We start from the raw sequence: 26851 nt of genomic DNA, 5'->3' as shown, positions 1-26851 counted from the left end.
TAATCACGTTTTCTGTACAACCTATATACATCTTTTATATATAACCCTAGCTTATTTATTTTTTTATTTATTTCATCCACATAAGTTGATATCGGTTTTGAAATATTAAAAATGTTCAAGTAATTAAAACACAAAATCGAGTGTAGTAAATTTAAGAATCTTTCTTGGTTCGATTTCATTTGCGCTCAATATATATTATTATTCATGTTCAAACTTAGCAAATCAAGTTTTTCATCACTAGGAAAGATTTTGAGATATAGGTCGATCGTGATATACAAACTAAGTCCTTGGATGACTTTGGGTTACCGTAAGATGGTATTCTAGTCTTATGTCTATCAAATCATAGTGTTTCATAATGGTATCAGGGTGGGTTTGCGTTTGACCATGCATGTTTTTTCTTGGATGGTCTTTTTCAATAGGGATTTTGATTATAGGTTTTGAAGGGTTTTTGTTTCATGACACTTAGTTTGCTAGGCTCGTTAAGTGATAGTCTGTTTGCACGCGCATAGTTAGCAAACTATACGAAATAGGTAATAGGTTTATCGGCTCATCGCATTTGTATGATATTTTTGTCTATATTGTCGATTAAAATACATTTTGAAGAAGATAGGTAAATTTGGCAATATAGATTGAGCTACACATAAGAAGTAAGAAGAGTACACATAAATAGTATTTTCTCATTTTGTTCAAATACTATTTACTTATTTTATGTTTTTTTGATAGAGGGTCTTTTGTATTATTTTTTTTATTTGTATAAAAAACCATGTCATACACAGTTGGAGCGTTGGTCCAATTTATATCACAAATATTTCTTATTATAATTATATGATCTTCACATATATATTTAATTCATTTTTATAGTATTAAATAAAATTTTAGTTTGTTCATAAAATACATTTTTCTCTCTAAATTTTTTTAATTCTATATTATACAAGAGACTATAAATTACAATCATAAAAGGTTAGACTTTTACTATATAAAAAAACTATTTATTTATATACCGAAAGAACATTCGATTGTGAATAATGTAAACAAACAAAAGAACAGATATCTGAATCGTGTATTTATTTACTGTTACTTTTCAACAAAGTAGACTAATAATAATTTGACAAAGAAAAACAATTTACTCGTTTCTTGAACTTTTCAAAATAATTTTAGAGTAATGCCATCGATATGATGTGGACAGGTAACCAAATTACCACGTCTACAGTTTTTGTTTTCAAGTTGTTGATATATATAAAAAGGATTTGAAAGCAAGGTGATGAATTTTAATTAATTTTAAGAGAAAATGTTTTTTTTTTCCAGTACATACTTACTATTAAACAAAAAGATACTCCACGATTCGTAAATTGTTTAGTATGGATTGGACTAAACAAACATGCAAAATGGGTAAATTAATCAAAGTGGTGAGAATGAGATTGGACTCATTGACAAGTCTCTATAGAATATTGTAGCGGCTCTATAAATGATAGAAGACGTTGCACTCATCCGGACCGTTGCAAAGTAGTATCAAAACTCAGCTAACTGTCGAGTCATATGGGTTCACATTGTATATAGTGTAGTATTCGGGATTGGTAACAATACTCAAATCTCAAAAAGAAATGGGTAGTATTTGGAAAACAAATGTATTTAAATAATAGATTTCACTACCAATATGACCAATAATATATAATATATATATCTGGAAGAAAAAATCTCAAGTTCAATTTAAGTAAATTAACATAAAATATAGGAATTGATAACTAATCAAGTTCTCTCTCTTCTCTCCCCCCTCGAGTTCGCTCTAGTCGTCGTCCAAAAAATCAAATCTCCGTCTGCGCTCTCCGGTGATCGGTGCTCCTCGCCGTAGCTGTGAGAGGGGCCCGTTGTTCTGTTTTTAGTTGTTTCCTTCCTTCATTTGTGTTGTCTCGGTTGGATCTGATGGATCGATAGGGTGGTTAGAAGCTCAGCGAATGATACGGTCTTCACAGTGAGGGTTGCTCGACGGTCTTTGAGCGTTTATTTCGTCCTCCCCCGACGGTTTCAGGAGAAGCCTCGTTTGCCTTTGTCAGATCCGGCGGTGTCTTGATCTCTTAGGTGTTGCTTCTCGGTGTTGTGGCCATGGGTTCTTGTTGTCTCCTGTTTGAGTAAGCTGACTTTCCCGTCCTTCACCTGTTCCGTTTAGCTAGGTCTAAGTGTTTAGTGTTGTAGAAGTGATTGAAGTTTGGCCCTTGATTGGGGAGTCTTGTGGTTTGGTTAAAGTTTCGATCTTGGGTTTTGGCTTTGCGGTAGGAACGGTCTTTGTTGGGTTGTGTGGTAGCAAGTTGATTGTTTTAATTTTGGAGCTAGCACCTCCACGGTACGGCTCGAAGAATAATATATCTCTTGACCATTCCCTTCGTTTGCTTCCGTTCATGTGCTTCTCATTGTTTGAAGCCGCTTGGTTTGTTTGGTTGAGATTGCGTTTTATCCGCCCAACCAGTGTCTCGTCCATCACGCTTGGTCTTCTTTTCCAGTCTTTGATTCCCTTAAGGTTGTTTCCTTTCTAAGTTTAGGCTTTGGTTAGTTTAGAAGTTATACTAGTCTTAGTTGTTTGCAGAGGGCTCTTCTCTGGTTTGTTTGTTCGTTGTGGTTGATAGCTTCTTCGTTCCATCTTCGTGCTTTTGAGTTCGGTTGTATCGAGAGGTTAGGCTGCGCTCCTTGTACTTGCTTTGCAGATCTGGTGAGATCTGACTGCATTTTTGTAAGGCTTCTACACAGACGATTCTGGACGTGGTTGTCGTTATCGTCGCATTCGGAAGCGTTTCGAGTCTTTGCTTGTCGGGTTATGAAGTCTTTGGTTCTGCTACAAGAGATTGGTTCTCTTCATGATAGGAGGTGGTTGTTCTTAGCTTGGGATTGGCCGTGGGCATCCTTGGTAGTTCTCATCCAAGTGTTTGAAGAGAAAGGTTTTTTCTTGCATACTAAAACTAGTGTATCATGTGAGGGTTTATGCCTTGTTGCCTATTTCTTTATTTTAAGGGTTCATTTTCTGTTTTGGGTTTAATTTCACTACTTTGTAATTTTTACCTTGGTTTCGTTTTATGTCTCCGGAAATTTCTGTTTGTTCGCCGGCTTAGTTTCCCTTTTTTGGGTTTTAGACTCCGGAGATATTCTTGTTTTCCGCCGGCTAAATTGTAATTCACCGTGTATCCTTCTAAGTTATATAATATCAGTTGACAAAAAAAGAAAAACATAAAATATAGGACTGTTTTCCACAATAACTATTCTAGTCGCAATTTTATACACATTACCATTAATCTTTAAAAAATGTATGTCAAACATGCTAAATCAAAAATAATTTACATTATATTTCCTCGTTATAACATCATCGTTAAGGTTGTAAAATTATTAAAAAATAATATATTATATTAAAGTCTCAAAGATTAAAAAGTTAAAAAAATAAAATCTATTATATTAAAGTTTTTAAGATTAAAAAGTTAAAAAAATAATATATTATATTAAAGTCTTTAAGTTAAAAAGTTAAGATAATAATATATTATATTAAAGTCTTTAAGATTCTTTTGATTTGAGACTTTATTATATTTGAAAAGTTAAAAAAAAAATAAAACTTAATGTATGTAAGTAAGTTAACCAAACTTACCTAACTTATTACCTATAAGGCTATAACAAAAGAATCTACGGTTGAACCAATTTAAACGTATTTATACCAGCCAGTTTTAAATTTTCATACAGTGAACATTTATACCCCTCACTGTTAGATTTAAGATTATCTATGAAAACAAAATGATCCAAAAACAAATAAATAGATGTATTAGAATTATAGAATACTAGATAAACACTTGCGCTACACTGCCAGACTTTTTTTTTCAATTAAATTTATTTTAATATTAGTATATTACTATGATTAGTAAAAAATTGAAAAGCATCTTAAGATTTGGTATTTTACAATTTCTAAAAGTTTAATAGTTTTTATTGATATTTGTAGACATTATTAAATACATGTTATATATTAATTTTACAAAATAGTAAGTGTAATATATAGTCAATCTTAGTATTTTTATTGTATTCTCTCTTCTTATGTAAATAGCTTTTATCAAATTTTTGATATATTTTATATATTTTTCAAGACTACCTTCAAAAACTATAGATTCTTTAGATTTTAAACTGCAAAGGAAATATTTAATATAGTAGATCATAATAATAATTTTTTTTAAATAACTTAATGATTAATTTTAAACCAATTGATTATTTAATAAAAAAATATTTTTCCAAAAATGTTATGTCTCTTCTTCTTTGGACTTTTTAAAGTTATTAATCGATTCCATAACTCAAGGTTAATAACATACAAAAAAAACACAGTCTGAACGTTAACAGAATACTAAAATAATTTGACTATTATTCCAATGCAATCACACGTTATAAATATAGATAAAATTATAAATTTTATATATAGATATATACGTCACTTTTATTTATAAACATGTTTTCTACTTTGATATAATCGATTAATAATTTCATATTATAGAGTGATACTATAATTTACAAAACTGAAAATAATCATATTGAACTTGTTATGAAAGATGTTGTCTACTTTTAAAAATTTTAGTATAAAAATGAGGTGTATTATTTCTCTTAATTCTGTGGGTACATGTTTTTAACGGGGTGTTAGTTTTAAAATGTTTTAAACTAAATGTTCTTATTTGTTATGTTTTCATTAGATTTCATTTTCAAAGAGGTTTACATACCCTCAAGAGCTCACTTCAGCTTTTATACTTTTTTTCTTTGAATTTATATTTTCGTTACGCTAGTAAAGCTCTTAAAATAGTCTATATAAAAAAACTTTACTATCATCATTTCACTTTTATTTTTTTCTTTGTAATACTTAGAATCAACAATGTTAAAAATAAAATCTGAAAATTTCCAAATTAGTAATGTTATATCAAATGTAGAAAAATGTAAATATATATATATATATATATTGTATTTAATTTATTTTTGGTTTTCTTTCTATAAATTAAAAATCTATGTGTTATCCACAATTTTTAAAATGATGAAGTCTATTATTTATTTTAATTCTATTGGTTATCTTTTAAAAATTATGTTTTTAATTAAAAACTGATGTAGTAAGTTGAAAAGCTGATGTGTATTAATTAAAATGTTTTGATTGGTTAAATTTTAAAATGAAATGTCAGTTTTTTATTTCACCAAAATGCTGATGTGTTAGCAGAGAGAAACTTCTTCTATTTTTATTGTATTGATATAAAAAAAACGTTGAATATTTCACATGCACGGTCCTAGCTACTTAACAAAAAACACCACTCTGTCTTGGCTGACGTGTGTATCGAGAGGCTTCGTTATAAATACGTAAACAACTTCTCTATGTCCCTTCACGGTCCCTTAAACAGAAAGAGAGAGATAGAGAGATATTAAGAAAACAAATTATATGGAGAACGGCAAATGCAACGGTGGCTCGACGGTGAAGTTACCGGAGATCAAGTTCACCAAGATTTTCATCAACGGCCAGTTCGTTGACGCCGCATCAGGTTCTTTTTTCTTTGTTAATTTCACTATTTGCTTCTTTTATTAATTTCATAACTTCGAACGTTGACCCAAATCATTCCTTTGATTCTGATTTTGGCTCAAATAATTAACTCAAATCCTTTGGGTATATATTACACTTTGGGTAAAAAAAACAAGCAAACAAACCGTGGTTGTGATTTGTGAGTATAGTACGGTGGTCCGGTAGATCAGTATTGAGTGGTCTGCAAAACAAAACTATTTAAAAAAAGGAAAAACAACAAATTATAGTTTTTATGAATAGAGAAACATGTTCCACTATAAAACACGAATACTTTGTTGGTCTACCCTGACATTTTTTCTTCTCCACCACAAGTTTCATCAGTTTCTTCTTTTTCCATTTTTATATTTTTTTCGGAGTTTCTTCTTTTTCCATTTTTATATTTTTTTCGGAGAAGTCGAGATGATAAAGCTAATGTTTTGTCCTTTACTAACGAAAGAAAAAAAAAGTCATGATTCATATATTGACACGGGTGGTTATGATTTGACATACGTTTGCGTTACAAAAATTTATAGGGAAGACGTTCGAGACGATAGACCCAAGGAACGGTGAAGTGATTGCTCAAATAGCTGAAGGAGACAAAGAAGACGTTGACTTGGCTGTTCAGGCCGCACGACACGCCTTCGACCATGGTCCTTGGCCTCGCATGACCGGCTTCGTACGTTTCCTCCACTTTTTTTTTTTTTTTTTTCATTATTCCACTCGTTTTAATAATTTGACCGTGTTTCTTATACTATAAAGTTAAACCAATTTAATTGTTAAATTTTTTGCTAATTAATTAATGTGGTCCCGGGTCATTAATTTATTTGTGTCTTATTTTTAGCGAAACTCATTGATTTTGATACGCACAATTCATTAACTGTCAATCGTGTTATTTTATCTAAAGAGAAAAGAACGAGAGAGGTTTGACTTCTTATTTTGCGGGTGGGTGTCACTTTCATGTTGTTAACACAAACGTGTTACCCATATTAGTTCAGGATAATTCCTAATCAAACTCTAAAGCTTATGATAAACTTATCTTTACATGGTTGTTTGTAATTTGGACTAGTACTCTCTCTATTTAACGTGACGTGACTATTCTTCCTTTCTTTTGTGATATTTGTGTTAGCTATAATAAAAGCATAGCTAGTGTTTTTCTTCACTTAACCAAGTTTTGTGGATGTGATTTGAACAGGAGAGGGGAAGGCTTATGAACAAATTCGCAGACTTAATAGAGCAAAACGTAGAAGAATTGGCTAAACTTGATGCGGTTGACGGCGGAAAGCTATTTCAATGGGGAAAATTAGCTGATATTCCGGCCACAGCCAATAATTTCCGGTACAATGCGGGTGCGGCTGATAAGATCCACGGGGAGACTCTTAAAATGACACGACAGTCTTTGTTCGGATACACACTAAAAGAACCAGTTGGAGTGGTTGGTCACATTATCCCTTGGAATTTCCCAAGCATTATGTTTGCCACCAAGGTGGCTCCATCTATGGCTGCTGGTTGCACCATGGTGGTCAAGCCAGCTGAGCAGACTTCCCTCTCTGCTCTGTTTTATGCCCATCTCGCCAAAGAAGTAAGTCCGTAGATTTCAAGCTTTAATTTGTTCAGTATTTGCTATAGTATAATTAGTTAATTAAGACATCAGTTGCTTTAAACGCAATTTATTTTAATAATGGATTCATTTTTTTAAGCCTATAATTACGTAGGCTTAAAACATTTCCAAAGTTGTGGTTTCGTTTAAAAAGCAAACACACTAATTTAACATGTAATTAAAGAAACTTAAACGCAACAAAGACGATAGAAACCTAACAGTCTTTAGACATTTTTGTGTGACCAAAAAAACAGGCGGGAATTCCTGATGGTGTGCTCAACATTGTACCTGGTTTTGGATCAACTGCTGGAGCAGCAATTGCCTCACATATGGACATAGACAAAGTAAGATCTGTCGTCTTATGAGTAGCAGTGACTAGTCATGTTGTTGTGTGGATGTGTAAATCTTGAACCTTCTCTGTATATGTTATGATCAGGTTAGTTTCACGGGATCAACAGATGTTGGGAGAAAGATAATGCAAGCCGCGGCCGCAAGTAATCTCAAAAAAGTTTCCCTTGAATTAGGCGGGAAATCGCCTCTTCTCATATTCAACGACGCTGATATTGACAAAGCCGCCGAGCTTGCGCTTCTCGGTTGCTTCTACAACAAGGTATCATAGTGACCATTCAATGATGATATTGATATGTACATCATGTATTAATTTGGTTGATGTACAGGGTGAGATTTGTGTGGCGAGCTCCCGTGTGTTTGTTCAAGAAGGTATATACGATAAGGTTGTGGAGAAGTTAGTGGAGAAGGCTAAAAACAGGACCGTTGGTGACCCTTTTGATTCCACTTCTCAACAAGGACCTCAAGTAAAGAAAAAATAACTAATCATCTTGATTTGAGTATTACTTAAAAGTGAGATTATGATTTGATTATATGGGTTTGTTGCTTAAGGTGGATAAAAGACAATTTGAGAAGATCCTTTCTTACATCGAGCACGGCAAAAACGAAGGAGCGACCTTATTAACCGGAGGGAAACCCATTGGAGACAAAGGATACTTCATTGAACCAACTATATTCACAGATGTCACTGTAAGTTACACATTCACTAACAAGGGTTAATTAGATGCATCTACAGTTTTAACTATATATGTAACTGTTGTTATTCTTTGTTGATTATAGGAAGATATGAAGATATACCAAGATGAAATCTTTGGACCAGTCATGTCACTGATGAAATTCAAGTAATTATACCCTATAAACAAAAACTTAACTTCTCTTCTCAATCATTGTCTCGTTCCATATAACACTAAAATCTCTGAAAATTGCTAGGACGGTGGAGGAAGGGATCAAATGCGCAAACAACACGAAATACGGCCTTGCAGCAGGAATAGTAAGCCAAGACATAGACTTGATCAACACGGTTTCAAGGTCAATCAAAGCTGGAATCATTTGGGTTAACTGCTACTTCGGGTTTGATCTTGACTGTCCTTACGGTGGCTACAAGATGAGTGGCAATTGTCGTGAAAGCGGCTTGGACGCTCTCGACAACTTTCTACAAACCAAATCCGTCGTTATGCCTCTTCACAATTCCCCTTGGATGTAACAAAATTGTTTATAACAAAGAGCAAACTTAAGGAATCAAACAATAATAAATCAAGCTTTGCACTTTTTTCTTTACGTTTTTTTTTTTTTTTTTTTTTTTTTTTTTTTTTTTTTTTTTTTTTTTTTTTTTTTTAAAGTTTTGGTGTCAAACTATAATAATCCTGTTGTTTATACTTTCACTAGATTAAGCCCGCGTATTAACGCGGATATAAGAAAAATATGTGAAATTTTAAGTTATATTCAAATGTTAATTTTATTTTATTTTTTAAACTCACACTACATCTTGTAATACAATTTCTTTGTATATTATTACATGATAATAAAATTATATTTTAATTATATGCACTCAATCCCAATGAGTAACATTTATAATTTTCATATCAAAAAAATGTGCATTATATCAAATTTATATATTACTTAATATTTTTTTAAACTAAAAATTAATAAAACATAATTCTCAAAGAAATAACTGAAAACTAATTTTATCTCATATTTGAAAAAGTAACAATATCTTAAATATATTTGTTTCGAATTTTGTAATCTCATACGTAATAATTTTACCACTTGTCTAACTAATTTTATATAAAATTATACTAACGTTATCATAAATTAATCAAAAATTCAAAGATGTTATAATGAGAGAAATTATTTGAGTATCTACAATCCTTTTTCTTTTAGAATTAATAATTGACAGTATAATTTATTTAATTATGGTATTATAGTAATTAATTGTATAATTTTCTTAATTCGTTTTCTTATAGAATTAGTAATTTAAAATTATAATTAGTATTATTTCTATATATATATATGAACTATCTTTCATCTTTCATAAATTGTTTAAATTTTTAATTTCTTATAATTTACAAATATATAAAATAAAGTTTTTGTATAACACATGAGAAAATCTTTAATTGTTAATATTGACATGTGTCGCAATCACATGAGTTACTAACTTTGAAAACCAAAACTTATATGATAACATAATATTGAATATGTTATCAAATCATTCACAGATTGAAAAACTTAAGGAAATTATATTAATTTATGATTTTGATTATCTTATTTTCTTATATTATGTTAATAACTAATTTTAACACTTTTTTTTCAGCATCACAAATTTTAACACATTAAACCTTTTTATACTTTATTCACTTTTCTGTATAAATTTCTTTTTTACTGTATGATTATAATAAATAATAATTGCAAATATTTTTCTTATTAATTGCACATATTTTTCTATTGAAATTAGTAATTTAATATATAAATTTCCTATTAGAATTAGTGATATAATATATTACTTTTGGTTTTATATATATTTTTAAAAATATTAATTCTAATCCTTATATTTTTAGAATTTTTTAATATTCCTAATAATTATTAAATAAATATTCTTTTCACAAATATCAGAATATAATCGATATACTTGACACATGTCACGACTATATAAATTACTAATTTTCAAAACTAAGGTTTATATAATAAGATTACATTTATTACCAAACAAAAACAACAGTTTTTTTTTTTTTTTTTTTATAACTTTTTTACATTAGCAAAATACTAAAAAATAAAACGACAGCGTTTAATCATTTCCCAGTTTTGCCCCTAAGTTTAACACCAAGAACCTTCTCCATCTTCGCAAGCACGGCTTGGTTCGGAACAGCTTTACCATTCTCATATTCCTGAACCACCTGAATCCGTTCATTGATCTGTTTCGCCAGATCCGATTGCGACATCTTCTTCTCCAATCTCGCCTTCTGTATCATCAACCTCACCTCCGCTTTCACACGATCCATCGCCGCAGGCTCTGTTTCTTCCTCAAGCTTCCTCGTGTTAATCACCGGGACCGCCGTCGATTTCCCCTTTTTGTTCGAACCGGCATCGAATTTCTTAACCGTTTGAACCGCTACGCCGCTTCTTAAGGCCGCGTTAACCGCTTTTGGATCGCGTAGGTCTTGGCTCTTTTGTTTTGATTTGTGGAGAACCACTGGTTCCCAGTCTTGAGTCACTGCTCCTGGGTATCTGCTCGGCATTTTTTCGTCGCTGATTGAGAAGTAGAACAAGGTGAACGATGAAGATGATGATGATGATGAGATGAGGAGAGGATTGTGAGATTTTTTATAGACGAAGAAGATTAGTTTCTGGAGAATTCGATCATCTTTTTTTCTTTCTCCATGTTCGTCTCTGGAACGTTATTAAGAGATGAGCTGACGTGTCATCATCTTATTTGATGTAATTCGTATGACGTGGCATTAACAAAGTTGGATTCCGATACACCAAATTATCTGATTGGTTGGTTTTCTTATAAGTTATAATAACTGTAATTTAGCTAACCAAAATTTTATCAAAACCAAACCATTTTGTTTGGTATAGTTGAATCGTGATTTAATTTCGGGTCTCGTGATAACCGAACCGAATTGACACGAATATCAATGCCTATCCAACGGTACACAGTAATAGAAGAGAATCAGACGGTCATCAAAGCTTCAAAGAGTGAACAGTCTAACAAAAAAAAGTAGCCCTGAGGAAGTGAGTGACGTTTCTTCCATTTCTACGACGGGAGGCGAAACATTTTGGCGCCAATCTTTACCCCCTTCTCGATTACGTCTCTAAGCTCAAAACATCGTTTCTCGCTTTCTCTCTCTCTCGCACACAGTTCCAAAATGCAGCGTCAGAGATCGATTTTGTCTTTCTTTCAAAAACCGTCGAGTACTCAGGGTTTGGTTTCCGGCAATGCTACTAGCGGCGGCGGCGGCGGAGGAGGATCGCGATTTACTGTGAAGGAAGGGGATGGTAAAGGTGACGCTTCGGTTCACTCTGCTGTATCGAAATCGGTGGATGAGATTAAAGGAACGGATACTCCGCCGGAGAAGGTTCCGCGTCGTGTCTTGCCGTCCGGATTTAAGGCGGCGGAATCCGTCGCCGGAAGTGGAGCTTCGTCGCTGTTCACTAATATCATGCATAAGTTTGTGAAGGTCGATGATCGAGATTGTTCTGGAGCAAGGTACTAATCTTCGTTTTCTCTTATCTTTGAATCATTAGCTAGAGAGAGATCTTTTGCCTCTGTAAATAGTAGTATTGTAATGTGTTTGTCAATGTGGAGATTTTGATTACTGCCTTGGATCATTGTTTGAAATGTTACAGGAGCCGAGAACATGTTGTTCCGCTTCATGATTCGTCCGTATGTGTGAAGAAGGATGACAATGTTTTTCCTGAATTTCGTTCCAATAATGGTCAGTCTCAAGAAAGAAGCCATGCTTTTAGCTTCAGTGGGAGAGCTGATATAAGACCAGTAGAAGATATAGGAGTTGATGATGATGTTCCTGGTCCAGAAACTCCAGGGATGCGTCCAAGTGTTTCTCGTTTGAAGCGAGTTTTGGAGGATGGAATGACTTCTAAGGAGAATAAGGTCCCAGTATTGGATTCTAACAAAAGGCTGAAATTGCTTCAAGATCCGGTTTGTGGAGAGAAGAAAGAAGTAAAGGAAGGAACCAAATTTGAATGGCTTGAGCCTTCTCGAATCAGGGACGCTAACAGACGACGGCCTGATGATCCCCTTTACGACAGGAAGACCCTATACATACCACCTGATGTTTTCAAGAAAATGTCTGCATCGCAAAAGCAATATTGGAGTGTCAAGAGTGAATATATGGATATTGTCCTGTTCTTTAAAGTGGTTAGTGGATATCAATCTTGTGTTCAATTCATTTCCTGAATGCGATTCGGTCACTACGCCTCTGCATAACATTATGTTCTTCTCAGGGAAAATTTTATGAGCTGTATGAGCTAGATGCAGAATTAGGTCACAAGGAGCTTGACTGGAAGATGACCATGAGCGGCGTGGGAAAATGCAGACAGGTAAATTATTGAAACAACTGGCCTGCTTGAATTATTGTATCTATGAATTCTGACTCCCCCTTTTGTATCAGGTCGGTATCTCTGAAAGTGGGATAGATGAGGCAGTGCAAAAGCTATTAGCCCGTGGGTAAGGGAACCATCACACTTTATGGAATATGTTTACTGCTGTTAAGATTTGGAAAAAAATAAACAGAAATCACTTCAGCCATCATCAGTTAGGATTCTGAGAACCTAGGATGTTTTCTTCTTCGTTATCATTTATAAGAAGTCTTCTCATGGAGGAGTAACAAGCAAATGTTGCACAATATTTGTGTGCTCAGCCAACCTTTGCTAGTTCATTATAGCAACAGTTATAGATGATACATGTTTACTTGTATGTGGTACACTCATTTGTGTTGAAACTGGATAGTTATACATGCTTCGAATGGAAACTAGCTTGCAGGTTCGTATGTTTTCCTATTCCACTGATTATGTATTGACACACTCACTCGTTGTTTCTTTTGAAAGATATAAAGTTGGACGAATCGAGCAGCTAGAAACATCTGACCAAGCAAAAGCCAGAGGTGCTAATACTGTAAGTTTTCTTGGGACAGGTCACGATGGTGTTGCAGATTGTTCTTGATCGTTTCTTTTTCTGTATGCTATTTCTATGCTGTAATTAACACAATGGCTATTCTGGTCTGATTATCAGATAATTCTAAGGAAGCTAGTTCAGGTATTAACTCCATCAACAGCAAGCGAGGGTAACATCGGGCCTGATGCCGTCCATCTTCTTGCTATAAAAGAGGTTTGCTATTTATCTTATATGTTAAGGTCATTCGAGTCGTGGAAAATCACACTCTTCTTTAGCAATTTCCAACAAGAAGTGTACGGATTTGGGATCGGAAATTCAAGATTTGCTGCTTTGTTTATATACAAGAGGTTCCCTTGAAATTTTTTTGTAACCTGCAGACTATCTGTTTAAGAATCTTTAATGTGAAAGAGTCAATCTATTTTTACTGAATTTCCTACTTTCTTACAATGATCATAGTTTGCAATTGCATGTCAAGTAGTCTCATTCCTTGTTACTGCATCCCCCTCTATCTATAATGACAGTTATCTGTGTTGTGTTTGTCTTGCGTACCGGAGAAAATGATAGATGATCAAGCCTTACATTGCCATGATAAAAGTAGCCTTTGGTTTGATGTCAATTTTTCTTCTGAATCTTGATTTTAGATCAAAATGGAGCTAGAAAAGTGTTCAACTGTGTACGGATTTGCTTTTGTTGACTGTGCTGCCTTGAGGTTTTGGGTTGGCTCCATCAGCGATGATGCATCATGTGCTGCTCTTGGAGCTTTATTGATGCAGGTAAGCAAGTGTGTTCTGTATTTTAGCTGTACCATGTGACTTCGTGTGCATATATTTGGTTTGTAGGAACTAATTATGTATCACCATTTGTTTTTTTTCCCAGGTTTCTCCAAAGGAAGTGGTATATGACAGTAAAGGTAAACTGATTGTATAGCTAGTTGTTTTGTCAAACAGAATTTAAGGTGAATGACTCTGGTTAATTTAAGTGCATAAATGTTTAAATATTGCAGGGCTATCAAGAGAAGCCCAAAAGGCTCTAAGGAAATATACATTGACAGGTACTCTGTCAGTAGGAAACCTAACTGAAATTTTAGGAAAACATGTGTTATGAACCTCTTTTATTGCTTGTGAATTAAGAAGGATAGAAAGCTTAGCTCCCTCTTAACCCCTTTTATTGTCCTTTTATTAATTGATAGAGACCATTATATAGGTTTCATACAACTTAATCATAACCCTAATGCATAAAGGAATCTACTCTAACGTATAAAAGATATTATGAAAACCAAACTCATAAATAAACCACTAATTAATTATAATGTCCTAATCATATCCTAATCAACTTAACCATAGTCTTGTATCAACATGCTCATACTAGATCATCATGTAGTCTCGGTGTGCAGATCCGTGCATGAAAATCTGTCTTCTTTTAGCTGCTCACCCAATGATAAATATCTTGAACATTACTAATGCATCTGATGTTTATGTTTCAATTTAATAGGGTCTACGGCGGTACAGTTGGCTCCAGTACCACAAGTGATGGGAGATACGGATGCTGCTGGAGTTAGAAATATAATAGAATCTAAGGGATACTTTAAAGCTTCTTCTGAATCATGGAACTGTGCTGTTGGTGGTCTAAATGAATGTGATGTTGCCCTTAGTGCCCTTGGAGAGTTAGTTAATCATCTGTCTAGGCTAAAGGTGTGTTGGCTTGGTTAGTTTTTGCTTTTCACAAGTTAAGAAAAGGAACTCTTCATAACTTACCGTTTCTATCGTCTTGCAGCTAGAAGATGTACTTAAACATGGGGATATTTATCCGTACCAAGTTTATAGGGGTTGTCTCAGAATTGATGGCCAGACGATGGTAAATCTTGAGATATTTAACAATAGCTGTGATGGTGGTCCTTCAGGCAAGTGCATCTCCAAATATTCTAAACTTGGTAGTTGGTACCGATCTCCAGTAAGTAATAGCTGATTTGTGTTTACCTCTGCAGGGACCTTGTACAAATATCTTGATAACTGTGTTAGCCCAACTGGTAAGCGGCTCTTAAGGAATTGGATCTGCCATCCACTTAAAGATGTAGTAAGCATCAATAAACGGCTTGATGTAGTTGAGGAGCTCACAGCAAACTCAGAAATTATTGAAATCACTGGCCAGTATCTCCGTAAACTTCCAGACTTAGAAAGACTCCTCGGACGCTTTAAGTCTAGCGTTCAATCATCAACCTCTGTTTTCCCTGCTCTTCTGGGGAAAAAAGTGCTGAAACAACGAGTAAGTATGCATCACATGTTTTTTAAGTAATGCCTTCCATGATTTGTTAGGGATTAAGCATTACGAGTCTAGCTTCTATTGCAATATGTCTGGTTAACGATGACATTTCACTACACTCATTGCACTGCAGGTTAAAGCATTCGGGCAAATTGTGAAAGGGCTCAGAAGTGGAATTGATTTGTTGTTGGCTCTACAGAAGGAATCAAATATGATGAGTTTGCTTTGTAAACTCTGTAAACTTCCTGTATTAGTTGGAAAAAGTGGGCTAGAGCTATTCCTTTCTCAATTCGAAGCAGCCATAGATAGCGACTTTCCAAATTATCAGGTGCACATCTATCTTGCATATTCATATTTGGCAAATAAATGACTGTCACTGCTCAAAGACATGCTTCCATGCTCAATAGCCTTAATCGACGTTCATTTATTCTTAAATTTGCTTCAGCATGTGCATTTATTAGCAGATAAAGTTGTATAGCTTGTTAGTTGTTAGTTTGTTCATACTGTTAATATCATGTGCATATGGCTTAGATCTGAACCCACAGCCCGGGGGTTACTAAAAGAATTTGCTTTTTGTTCCTGTTTTTTTTTTTTGGAATACGAGTTCAGTTTGGTATATGGTTGGATATGTATCTAACTTGCACTTACTAATCTTGTATCAGAACCAAGATATGACAGAAGAGAATGCTGAAACTCTCACAGTGCTTATTGAATTATTTATCGAAAGAGCCACTCAATGGTCTGAGGTTATTCACACCATAAGCTGCCTAGATGTCCTGAGATCTTTTGCAGTCACTGCAAGTCTCTCTGCTGGAAGCATGGCCCGACCTGTTATTTTTCCTGATTCAAATCAGAATCAGGAAATACCAGGGCCAATACTTAAAATCCGAGGACTATGGCATCCATTTGCAGTTGCAGCTGATGGTCAATTGCCTGTTCCAAATGATATACTCCTTGGTGAGGCTAGAAACAGCAGCAACAGCATTCATCCTCGGTCGTTGTTACTGACAGGACCTAACATGGGTGGAAAATCAACTCTTCTGCGTGCAACATGTCTTGCCGTTATCTTTGCCCAAGTTTGTACACACACTTGTTTCATAAATCACTGTTTTTTTCTCTTCAAGCAACCATTTTCTATATATGACAATAAGTTCTTTTTTCATGTGCAGCTTGGTTGTTATGTGCCTTGTGAGACATGTGAACTCTCCCTTGTGGATACTATCTTCACAAGGCTTGGCGCATCTGATAGAATCATGACTGGAGAGAGTAAGTTTGTTTTCACAAATTACTTCTTGCTCAGTTATGCGGATTGGTGTTTGAGTTGAAATAACTGGTTTTTCTTTTTGTAGGTACCTTCTTGGTAGAATGCACTGAGACAGCGTCAGTTCTTCAGAATGCAACTCAGAATTCACTAGTAATCCTTGACGAACTGGGCAGAGGAACTAGTACTTTCGATGGATACGCCATTGCATACTCGGTAACCTTATCTTCTCCTTCATCCAATACTCGTTGATTCAACAAAAACATGCAAATCATTTTGCTGAAACTTGTCAAATTATATATCAGGTTTTTCGTCACCTGGTAGAGAAAGTCCAATGCCGGATGCTGTTTGCAACACATTACCACCCTCTCACCAAGGAATTCGCGTCTCACCCACGTGTCACCTCAAAACACATGGCTTGCGCATTCAAATCAAGATCTGATCAAGAACTACGTGGCGGCTGTGACCAAGACCTAGTGTTCTTGTACCGTTTAAACGAGGGAGCTTGTCCTGAGAGCTACGGACTTCAAGTAGCCCTCATGGCTGGAATACCAAACCAAGTGGTTGAGACAGCATCGGACGCTGCTCAAGCCATGAAGAGATCAATTGGGGAAAACTTCAAGTCAAGTGAGCTAAGGTCTGAGTTCTCAAGTCTGCATGAAGAATGGCTCAAGACATTGGTGGATATCTCTCGAACATCCCACAACGACAACACCGTTGTCGAAGATGACCATGACATGTTGGTTTGCTTATGGCATGAGCTTAAATCTTCTTACTGTGTTGCCCAAGTGAAGGCGGATAACCTAACACCTCTCTCTATCTGAAGCTCGTTAAGTTTACTGATGTTTCGTCCTCTGGAAAAATGCTTAAATATCAAATTTATTTTCACCAGTCGAACAAGAGTACAAATGAATCTGCCAGTTTGGCTATGACTAGTAAACAAGACAGAACCCTTCCTAACCAAACAGCTTCAAGTAAATCCCACTTCTATTCTTAAACACGTGTAATCATAAACTGTATCTTCTAGATGTGGAAATGTATTAACGCTTTGATTTAAGGGAAGTTGCAAATAAATAAGCTAAATTAATAAAGTCGCAAAGACTAAACACAAATTACAAAACTCATCAATTCTGAATTCCCCAAAACGAAAAAAAAAGAAAAAGAAAAAACAGAACCCTTTGCATCTAAAACAACAACACAAGCTACATAGTTTTATAACTTTATTCATCACTGAGGTTCACATCAGAATTATTCTCCATTTCCTCATCTTCACTCTCATCATCACCACGATGATGGTTCTCTTCCTCTTCACGTAGCCTAGCAATCTCACTCTGAGCTCGATCCACAATCTGTTTCTTCTGCAACTCCAAATCTTTCTGAAAATCAGCTCTCATCTTCTCCAACTCCTTCATTTGATCCTTCTTACTCTTCTCCATCTTCTCATAAACCTTCCCAAACCTCTCAACGGAATCCGCCAACATCTTATACGAAGCAGCGTCATTAAACTTCTTCCTCTCGTAATCAACCTCATCTTCCTCATCCTCCTCCTCTTCAGAATCACCAGGACTATCCATCATCTCATCAAACCCGTTCGACTTATCCAAATACACCTTAGTGTTCATAAACACAAACTCACCCGAATCAACACCACAAGCTAAACCTAAATCCGACTTGGGAGAAACACAAAGCAACATATCCAACTTGTTAAAAAACGCCCATTTACTCGAACCTAAACCAGATTTCTCAACCTTAATCTTCTCTTTCCTATACTTCCTCTTCAAGTTATCAATCATTCTCCTACATTGTGTCTCGGACTTCTCCATCCTAAGCTCCTCACTCACTTTCTCAGCTACTTCATTCCAATCTTCGTTCCTCAAACTCCTCCTACCCAATTGCAAAAACCTATCCCCCCAAATCTCAAGCAACACAAAAGCTTCTTGCTCTCTCCAGTCATACCCAACTTTCCCATCGCTTGGTCCAGCAAAATCGTACCCAGAAGCCACTGGTTTGTTTGGTTTCTGCCTCTTCTGAAACCTCTCATTCCCACGACTGTAACCTCCTTGTCCTTGTGGCTCTTCCTCGTCTCCATCGACTTCATCTTCGTCTTCTTCTTCATGGTAATACGCGTGACGCTTAGGAATGGGTCTACTATACATAGGATGACTCTGTCGATTCAAAGAGTAAAACTTTTTTGGGTACCCTGTTTCATCTTCGCTGTCACCCATCTTTTGAGCTAAACCCAGAAGAAGAAAAAAAAAGCTAAAAAGAAGAAAAGAGAGATGAGATCTAGGGTTTCAAATCGGAGAGATCTAGGGTTTCAAATTACCTAAATTTTTTTTTTTTTTTCGATCAACGGAGAAAGATCTTGGAGGGTTTAGCTTTGAGGAAGGAGAAGAAGTAGAAGAAAGTGATGATGAGTTTTATTAACCATGGCGGTGTCTAGGGTTAGGGATTTGCATATTGGAGCCGGGTCGGAGTAGGAAAGCTACCACCACCGGTGAAAACATTGCTTCAGCCAGCGACGGAGTTTTTGTCGCGGCGTTCGGTTGGACCAATCCAATCCATTCGGATCAATTTGGGCTAATTTCAAAATTGTGAATAGCATTAATATGGCCCATAGGCCTTGTTTGAATCTATCTTTTATAGCTTTGCTTTGGTGTCGGTTAACTTATCAGTACTTTATGGAATACGAAAATTGATTTGCCTAAACATGGATTAAGGAAGTGATCATATTGGATGTATTGATTGCATTACATAATGTTGTATTTGTTTTGTTCAGTTTTCGGTTCGGATAATTAAGACAAAAACATTTAGAATCCGTTCGGATTTATGAGTTATGACTATTCGGTTCGATAGCAAAACCAGATTTTGGTACGATTACAGTTCTGGTTTTGGATTTTGGGTTTTATTGGCCACACCTACTTAAATCTGCTATGTTTGCTTTTTCTAAATGTGTTTAGTCGGAAATTCCATGTGATGGTGTTTTTACTGATCACGCGAGAGTTTAATAAGCTGCAGGAGCATGAATTGCATAACTCTCTCTGTCTCGGCTAATGGGAGCTTCGGTTGCGGGAATATTACTATCATACTGTTACATTATGATTTATTTGTTTTCGAAAAGTGAAAAGTTCATCTAAACAGTAATTCATTAACTGATACTAACATTATGTAACGTATAAATTATAAGATTGAAATCATATTTTTCTATTTGAGTGGACTAATAGGGAAATGCCAGAACTCTTTAAATTAATACAGTACTATATGTTTGTTTAGTATAAATAAATGAAGATTGTGCTTATTGCCAATGAAAGTGTCGACCACGCTTCAATGTTGGTGTGCAATTATTATGCATCAGAAAGGAAGTTAGTATAACCTTAATTATGGAAATGATGGTAGTGATAAGTAAAATAAATAATTCCAACGAATTATCTACTTTTGTTGCATGATTGCATCATATATCAAATAACTAACACTAGTTTCGTCCAATTACGTTAAAAGTGGATAAATATTGTGTAAATATAACGAAATAAACATTTAAAATACTAAAAACATGAATTGTGTGATTTTTTTTTTTTTTTTTTTTGTGTGTGCAAATGAATCGTGTGACCTAATTAAGAACTTATTTCAAAAATTAAGAGTTAGGCCATTGATATGAACAGATTTAGGTTTAGTATATGAATCGATTTAGGTTTATGAATCGGTCACAAGCTTCCAAGGAAATTTTATATGAATCGATTAACTCGGTCATTCCCACATTGACATAAGTGAAAATTAATTTAAAGTTTTAGTACTTGAGTAGGTATTCCTGCTTATAGGACGACACAAGTAAATAATATCAAATTAAGAAAAAAAAAAGATTGCTGGTAACCCAATTGACATTGTATAAAACAAGAGTTCGTCCTAGCCGTTTTCCTCTCTGGTACAACCACTGAAGTTCCTTCCCCTGGTGGCGTCGACTCCGATCGGCGTTGATGAGCTTTGATTTCGTCATCTCCATCCTCTCCTCTGTCTACTAATGTCGCTTGTGTCCTCTTTTATTCTCACCGGAAACCTCCTGAGAATCCAGATCTCAACTCCGGTATCGCATTGTTTTCTTTTTCTCACCATCTCTGCTCTGTCTCCCTCTCTCGGTGAGGTTGCTCGTCTGAGTACCCAGCTGTCTGAGTCCATCCCTCAACCCCTCGAATGCCCTGGTACCTTTGGAGACTATCTCTCGATCTAGCCTCTTCCATAGTCAACCTCAACATCTCGCCGTACCTCGGATATATATCCCCTCTCCAAGTGTTTTACTTGGCTGCAGTTGGACGGGAGCTCTGTGTTAACGCTGGAGCCTTTGAAGATCTTGACGAAGAATTCCAAAAACTCGGCTTTCTCTGTTCCAACCTCGTTCCCTCTTTGGCCCAGGTTTGCTCCTCAATCTTATCCCAGAACCCTAGTAGATAGTCTACTTTGTCTAGACTATGACTCATCCCTGCACTGGAACCTACTCACACCCGCTTATATTTGCATCATATCAAGATCAAATTATTTAGTACTGATGCGCTCTGCTTGGTCAAGACGAGGTTCCCTCGATAGCAGACTATTGGTTTCTTATCATTTGATTGAGTACAGTTTGTGTTGAGTTCAGTGTGAATCCAGGTTTGATCTAAACTGCACTCTCTCCCACCCTACTCAATGATTGGTTTTCTTAGTTGTATCACTAGTTCAAAGACTGCTTTTGATCCCTAAGTTACCATTGCTGCTAGAATGGTATAAGAGCCTTTTGAAAACCGTGTTTATCGGATCTCCTAGGGAGGTTATCTCTGACGGAGACAGTTTTGATGAAGCTAGGCATTATGATCCCACCTCCTCAGAGTTGGGGTTACCGAGCCTTCACCAGCCTCCTATCTCCACCTCGCCGGATTGCAAAGATCTCAAAACCGCAAATCATCTACTTTATGAAGCCCCCTCATAGAAACTTGAAGAGCAGTGGCATTATGACCCCTACTCCATGGAGCAGTGGTTACCACAAGCTCTTTAAGCTCTTCTCACTCAACCTTGGACCTGCAACTACTTTAGTAGCAATCGGCCCTCAGATCTCCATCCTTGCTCGACCTCTCATCAAAGCTCTACCTAGTGTAGCCTCCCTCACTCCGGTGAGACAGTCAGCTTTGAACCTTCCATCGCCAGTTAGTCTTCGAATCAAGACAATAGCCACCCTTTCCTCCTTTGACCTGCTCGGAGATCATATCGACTTGTCTTGACCTCACAGGTTCCATTCTGCTTCCTAGCATATGGTTCATAGCTCTCAAGCTCTTGCTATCGATTGTTCCTATCTTTATCTGCTTCCTTGTTGTTTTGTGCTTTGGGCAAGTTCCCTTTATGTTGTATCCTAAAAACCTTCTCTACCTTATATGTTACTTTCTATTTTAATGGAATGATAACATATGTTTGATCAAAAAAAAAAGATTTGGTACTTGAGTTGAGTTGGCATTGTGGACTTTAAACTTCATTTGCATCTCATTAACATGTAATCCCCAGTTTTATCATTAGACTTAATTATAATTAAACCTAGATGATTGACCTGTTTAACTGTTTTGTGTGGGTGGATGCACCAATACATTTCAATGATTATAAAAGTTTAGTTTTGGTCGTTTACATTTTAAATTCGAAAAATTCAACAGCTTCAAAAATTTTAAGTAAATACATTTTTTGCTATAAATGAAAAAATTTAGTGCATATAAAAGATATACGTTGACTGATTGTTAAAACGAATTTAAACAACAGTTAGAATATCAATTTTTATCTATCGGAAGAAAGAAAACTACAGTAGGAAGTCCGAGCTTGGTCCTGATGGGGCAGGTTTGCATTTGCATATGGCAAGTGTGTGATGAGAAGTGGACGCATTGTGTTGCACCAATCCCGAGGATAAACTTACCTGAGATCATTAAGGCCATGGACGATGGTAACAGGATGAAAGTGTTGTCACGCCTTCTTATGATGCTGATAGTATTATCCAATGATCCTTATGGGTTAATGGTTTTGAGATTTGATCGTATCTTACAATCTCCATAGATTCTTAACTCAGCTGCATATATTTTCTTGAAGGTTCCTAATATAAACACAGCGGCCTGCTGGGCTTAATTACTCCACAAGTCACAACTAATAAATCTGTGCATAAGACCAAATTACAAAGTATTATCAGTTTATCACTCACAAAATCTTGTTCTCATCCGCCTACACAAAGCAAAATCGACCACTTATTTTGGATTTATATTTTTTTGCTTCAATCCTTTTGGATTTTTTTTTCTCTGTCATTCTCTCATCTAAGAGCTCATGTGAAAGGTGTATAAAAAGAAGAAAACTAACATTCGTTATTATATGAGTCCTAAATATTTTAATAAAAATTCAAGTTTTGAATTTACTAGATAACTTCGTGATGAAAACTTTGGCACTTTAGTTTTATCGGTTTCACAATAACTTTTTTGCAAACTATAGTCTATCTTTAAAATATTTTTTAGCTAACTAGTTTTAGTTTAATTTTTCATTTGCATTTCGTTTACAAATAAAATAACAGTCTAGGTATGACTAGTTTGAGTTATTTGACGACATACAATTTGTTAAGATTTTACTATTTTCATAAATCTCTAATTATTGGAAGATAAAAATAGACGTAAAGACTAATTTGCAATTTTTTTGATTTTCGTAAATATCTAACTATTGAAAAATAAAATTAAAGATAAATTATAATTTGCAAATACTTTTTTTAAACACCTTTTTGCAAATCACACAATCTAACGGTCTAGTTTTCTCCATAATAATATATCAGTGTCAAGTAACGGTCCTTTATAGGCGCCTAGCGGATATCTCGGTACGTAGAAGAAGAGTTCTGATAAGCCAATCGTATTACATGGCACGAGATATCAATGACGTGAAAATAAAAACGAAATCAAATTAGCATTTATGGTTGGAAGGTCGCTTCCGGGACATAAGTGTGTAAACCGGTGAGAGAGTCAAATGAGTGATCGTAAAACCGTTACGAAGCTTCCACAAAGTCTACACAACAATCTCCATCAACGCGTTATGAGTGGGTTACGTTCGCTCACTCACTCCAATGCCAACCAGTTTGCTTTCACCAATTTTTTTGTCTTTAGTCTTTACTTTCAGTCAGCATTTAATTTCTTAATCCTTTTATTTTATTGATTTGACAAATATATTGTCCAAGAAAAAGAAAAAGGTATCTTCGTTGTTGATGCTATCAAAGCAAGATGCGCTGTTCCGATTTGTTTTCTCGTAAAGAAAATAGAATCTTGTGTAACAAGAAAAAAAAAAAATAGAACCTATTTTTTTTCTTTTTTAAATAGAGCCTAATTTACTTTATTTTTGGTCTAGTTTTGGATATAAATTTTCGCCAAAAATATGTAAACACATTTTATTTACATGAGTTGCGAAATAGAAAAGAGTTATTCGATGATGAAAAGAAAAATTATTTAGAAAATACTGTATGTATATATTCACTATTTAATTAAGTTAACAAAATGGAGCTTCATTAAAGAGACTATCATTCAATATTGCATGTTTGTAAAGCATACTAATTTTGACGATTGACCGGTTTTCTCTAATATTCTTGACGTTTTCCCTCTGTTACGGGCCGTCTTTTCCCTCTTCTCTTTATTCAAGATACCATGTTCATCGAATTTGAAAACGGATTATCTTACTCGATCGTCTAAATTTTAAGTTTCATCTATTTCATTTGTAAATTCTTTCTTTTCAAATTGAGTCACCAATTTTGGAGTATATTTCTAATTAGTGTTTGATTGACAAAATAAAATAAAAATTGTAACGTTTAAAGTTATGTTCTTCTATTCATTTCTTGCAGCAACATGCACGTACGTTTCATTTGTTGTAACGCCCTACTACTTTTTTTAACTATTAACGAGGTGGTGATGGATTTGTGATGAGAATTATATTATTTTCTTCCATGCACGAAAGTATGGGAGATGCTGCATATGTGTGTATAGAGGAAGAACATGTACTATGCAAATTTAACCTTTTTTTTTAATGCAAATTTAACCTACTTTCTTTATATAATAAGATAAATACAAATATGAAGGAAATATTCACAAATAACTTTATGATATTAAGAGTACTATATATGAGAAACATAGTACTCTAAAAAGGGAGATAGCTAGAGTACTATATATGAGAAACATAATGAATTGAATAATGAACACGAAACACTTATTTTCTTTTTGTCAATAGTAATGAATTAGTAAAAGGAAAGGTTTGTTGGCTTCTTAGCCATTACAAGATCCTGGTACTGGTGAATGTGTATATTTTGATAATTGATCCGCTATTTGATTTTCCATTCGGAAAGGGTGAACGCATAAGAGATAAGACTATATCGAATTGTGTAGAGTGTTTGAAATTCATGTGTCGTAGTACTTAGGGAATCTCATATAATCTATGTGAAAACAGTTTAAACAAAATAGAATCATGCTCAAATGAGCTTATTTATTGAGATAAAAATCTAAAACTGAAAATGAAATAGTTCATTGAGCTTTATTGTGTAAGAAATGTAAAAGACGAAAAGACTTTAGGTTGTCACCATTTGACATTCATTGAGCTTTATTATAACTATAGTTTTCAAATATATACGAAACGTACAAATCTGATAAGACGTCGAAAATTATTGTATTATTGTAATATATGGTTCATTCTAGTTCTTCCATACTAATAAGCTCTTTCATCAAGAACTGATTGTTGGTGCAACATTTTCAAAATTTTCAATATATTGTAACAAGATCTGAATAATTACTTGTATTAATTCATTCATATGGAGACACGAGCTCGTGAGTAAGTGAAAACTTGCATTATTCATGGGACCTTTTTGGCCCACAAAAAAAGTGTTAGAATACAAAATTTGTGTGTTTGGACTATGGAACGATCGAGATATATATGTACCTCTTTAACTAATTTGAATGTTTTATATATACGTTCCGACTCACTCTAGGTGTTCTAAATTCCTCCACATTGTTTTCAACATAAAAAAAAAAAAAGCATATGAATTATAAAAACAAATTCAAAATCTATGTTCTAACTCCTTTGGCACCAAAAAATGTATCTCCTTTAGATCATTCATCAGCTATTGTACCCAAAGTTAGTGTTAACAATATGTTTAATCAAATAATAGAATCATCGAATTTTAATAAATTTTAACAGAAGTGGTTATGCAAAAGTAAAAGCATATGTTTATTAAACTCTGACTATCTAAAAGAACGACACATGTCGGCGAGCTCAAAGCCCTCGAACATCCCGCTGGTCTATCTGATATGTAGAAAAATGTCCCCACACGGTTTGCTTCGTTGCGGCAATAACTAAGAAAAAATGCTCCAAAAGCAAATTTAATTAGACAAATAAATCTTTTTTGATTACTAGTAAAAGCGATTTGTTTGGTTCTTTTTCTTTTTTTTAAACATCTAATTAATGATTAATAAAACCTTTGGTAGTTAGGCTGTTAGGTGTCGCGAATTCTTATAATTTATTAGTACTAATAAACCTTAATGGAGTCGGTTATTAAATAATTTGTATCCATGCTTTTGTAGGATATACATATATAGAATGAATAGAAAGATTCGAAAATGTTTCGGTTTTATAATAGTGTTTTGGGGTTTTAAAACAGTGTTTTACTGATGTGCCTATATTTTATGAATCATAATTCTGCTGACTTGATTCTTTTTTTTAGTGCTCTCCTTGCCAAAGTCATGCCGTGAAATCATAATCACCATACAATATAAATATGCAGAGTTTGATAAATTATTAATTTTAAATTTGAAAATTATTAGGATAATAGGCATTTATCATTCATTTTATGATATGTAAATATATATTCTAAACAGCTACAAAACCAGTATTAGCAAGAGAAGCTTGCACATCTCACTACCTAGCTAGGGAGAAGCTAATATAATGAGACATATCACATCACACAAAGCTCCCCAAAGGATACATTAGCAAAATAGTTACCACCACTAGTTGAACACGTTCGATTTTGTGATGCATGATTAAGAACTACAAAACTATCCAAATTTAAGGAAATACACTCAACACTCATGTCTTTTGTGACCATAGTCGTTCGTTCGTCATGTAATAAATCTTCAAAAATAATGGAAGAACAAACACATAATGCAAATAATGAAAAATACTGGAAGACTAAGATGCCTTTGATTTTATTTC

At 34.6% G+C, this 26851-nt stretch overlaps 4 protein-coding genes across 4 annotated transcripts; 2 read left to right on the top strand and 2 right to left on the bottom strand.

Moving 5' to 3' along the window:
* Positions 1 to 5208: 5208 nt before the first annotated feature.
* On the top strand, positions 5209 to 8755 carry LOC147920538 (aldehyde dehydrogenase family 2 member C4). The gene is made up of 9 exons (XM_087501712.1): positions 5209 to 5525; positions 6076 to 6218; positions 6735 to 7121; positions 7394 to 7483; positions 7576 to 7749; positions 7817 to 7954; positions 8040 to 8177; positions 8268 to 8329; positions 8418 to 8755. Exons 1-9 carry the CDS (start codon positions 5426 to 5428, stop codon positions 8689 to 8691), a joined length of 1506 nt encoding a protein of 501 aa, XP_087357838.1. The 5' UTR covers positions 5209 to 5425; the 3' UTR covers positions 8692 to 8755.
* A 1390-nt stretch (positions 8756 to 10145) lies between these two features.
* Positions 10146 to 11110, bottom strand: LOC104766378 (multiprotein-bridging factor 1c). The gene has a single exon (XM_010490256.3). The coding sequence runs from the start codon at positions 10718 to 10720 to the stop codon at positions 10274 to 10276; it is 447 nt and encodes a 148-aa protein (XP_010488558.1). The 5' UTR covers positions 10721 to 11110; the 3' UTR covers positions 10146 to 10273.
* Positions 10349 to 17530, top strand: LOC104767837 (DNA mismatch repair protein MSH7). The gene is made up of 17 exons (XM_087501711.1): positions 10349 to 11691; positions 11832 to 12363; positions 12450 to 12545; positions 12617 to 12672; positions 13053 to 13119; positions 13237 to 13332; positions 13761 to 13892; positions 13996 to 14029; positions 14123 to 14170; positions 14611 to 14810; positions 14893 to 15019; positions 15104 to 15381; positions 15512 to 15706; positions 16041 to 16454; positions 16548 to 16644; positions 16728 to 16855; positions 16945 to 17530. The coding sequence occupies exons 1-17, from the start codon at positions 11351 to 11353 to the stop codon at positions 17461 to 17463; spliced, it is 3360 nt and encodes a 1119-aa protein (XP_087357837.1). The 5' UTR covers positions 10349 to 11350; the 3' UTR covers positions 17464 to 17530.
* Positions 17531 to 17691: 161 nt separating this feature from the next.
* LOC104766377 (trihelix transcription factor ENAP2) lies at positions 17692 to 19249 on the bottom strand. The gene has a single exon (XM_010490255.3). The coding sequence runs from the start codon at positions 18862 to 18864 to the stop codon at positions 17860 to 17862; it is 1005 nt and encodes a 334-aa protein (XP_010488557.2). The 5' UTR covers positions 18865 to 19249; the 3' UTR covers positions 17692 to 17859.
* Positions 19250 to 26851: the final 7602 nt, after the last annotated feature.

Source organism: Camelina sativa, chromosome 19, assembly GCF_030686135.1.
Source record: "Camelina sativa cultivar CO46 ecotype springtype chromosome 19, ASM3068613v1".
Lineage (NCBI taxonomy): Eukaryota > Viridiplantae > Streptophyta > Magnoliopsida > Brassicales > Brassicaceae > Camelina > Camelina sativa.
Note: the sequence above shows the minus strand (reverse complement) of the source record. Positions and strands in the feature narration are given on the sequence as shown.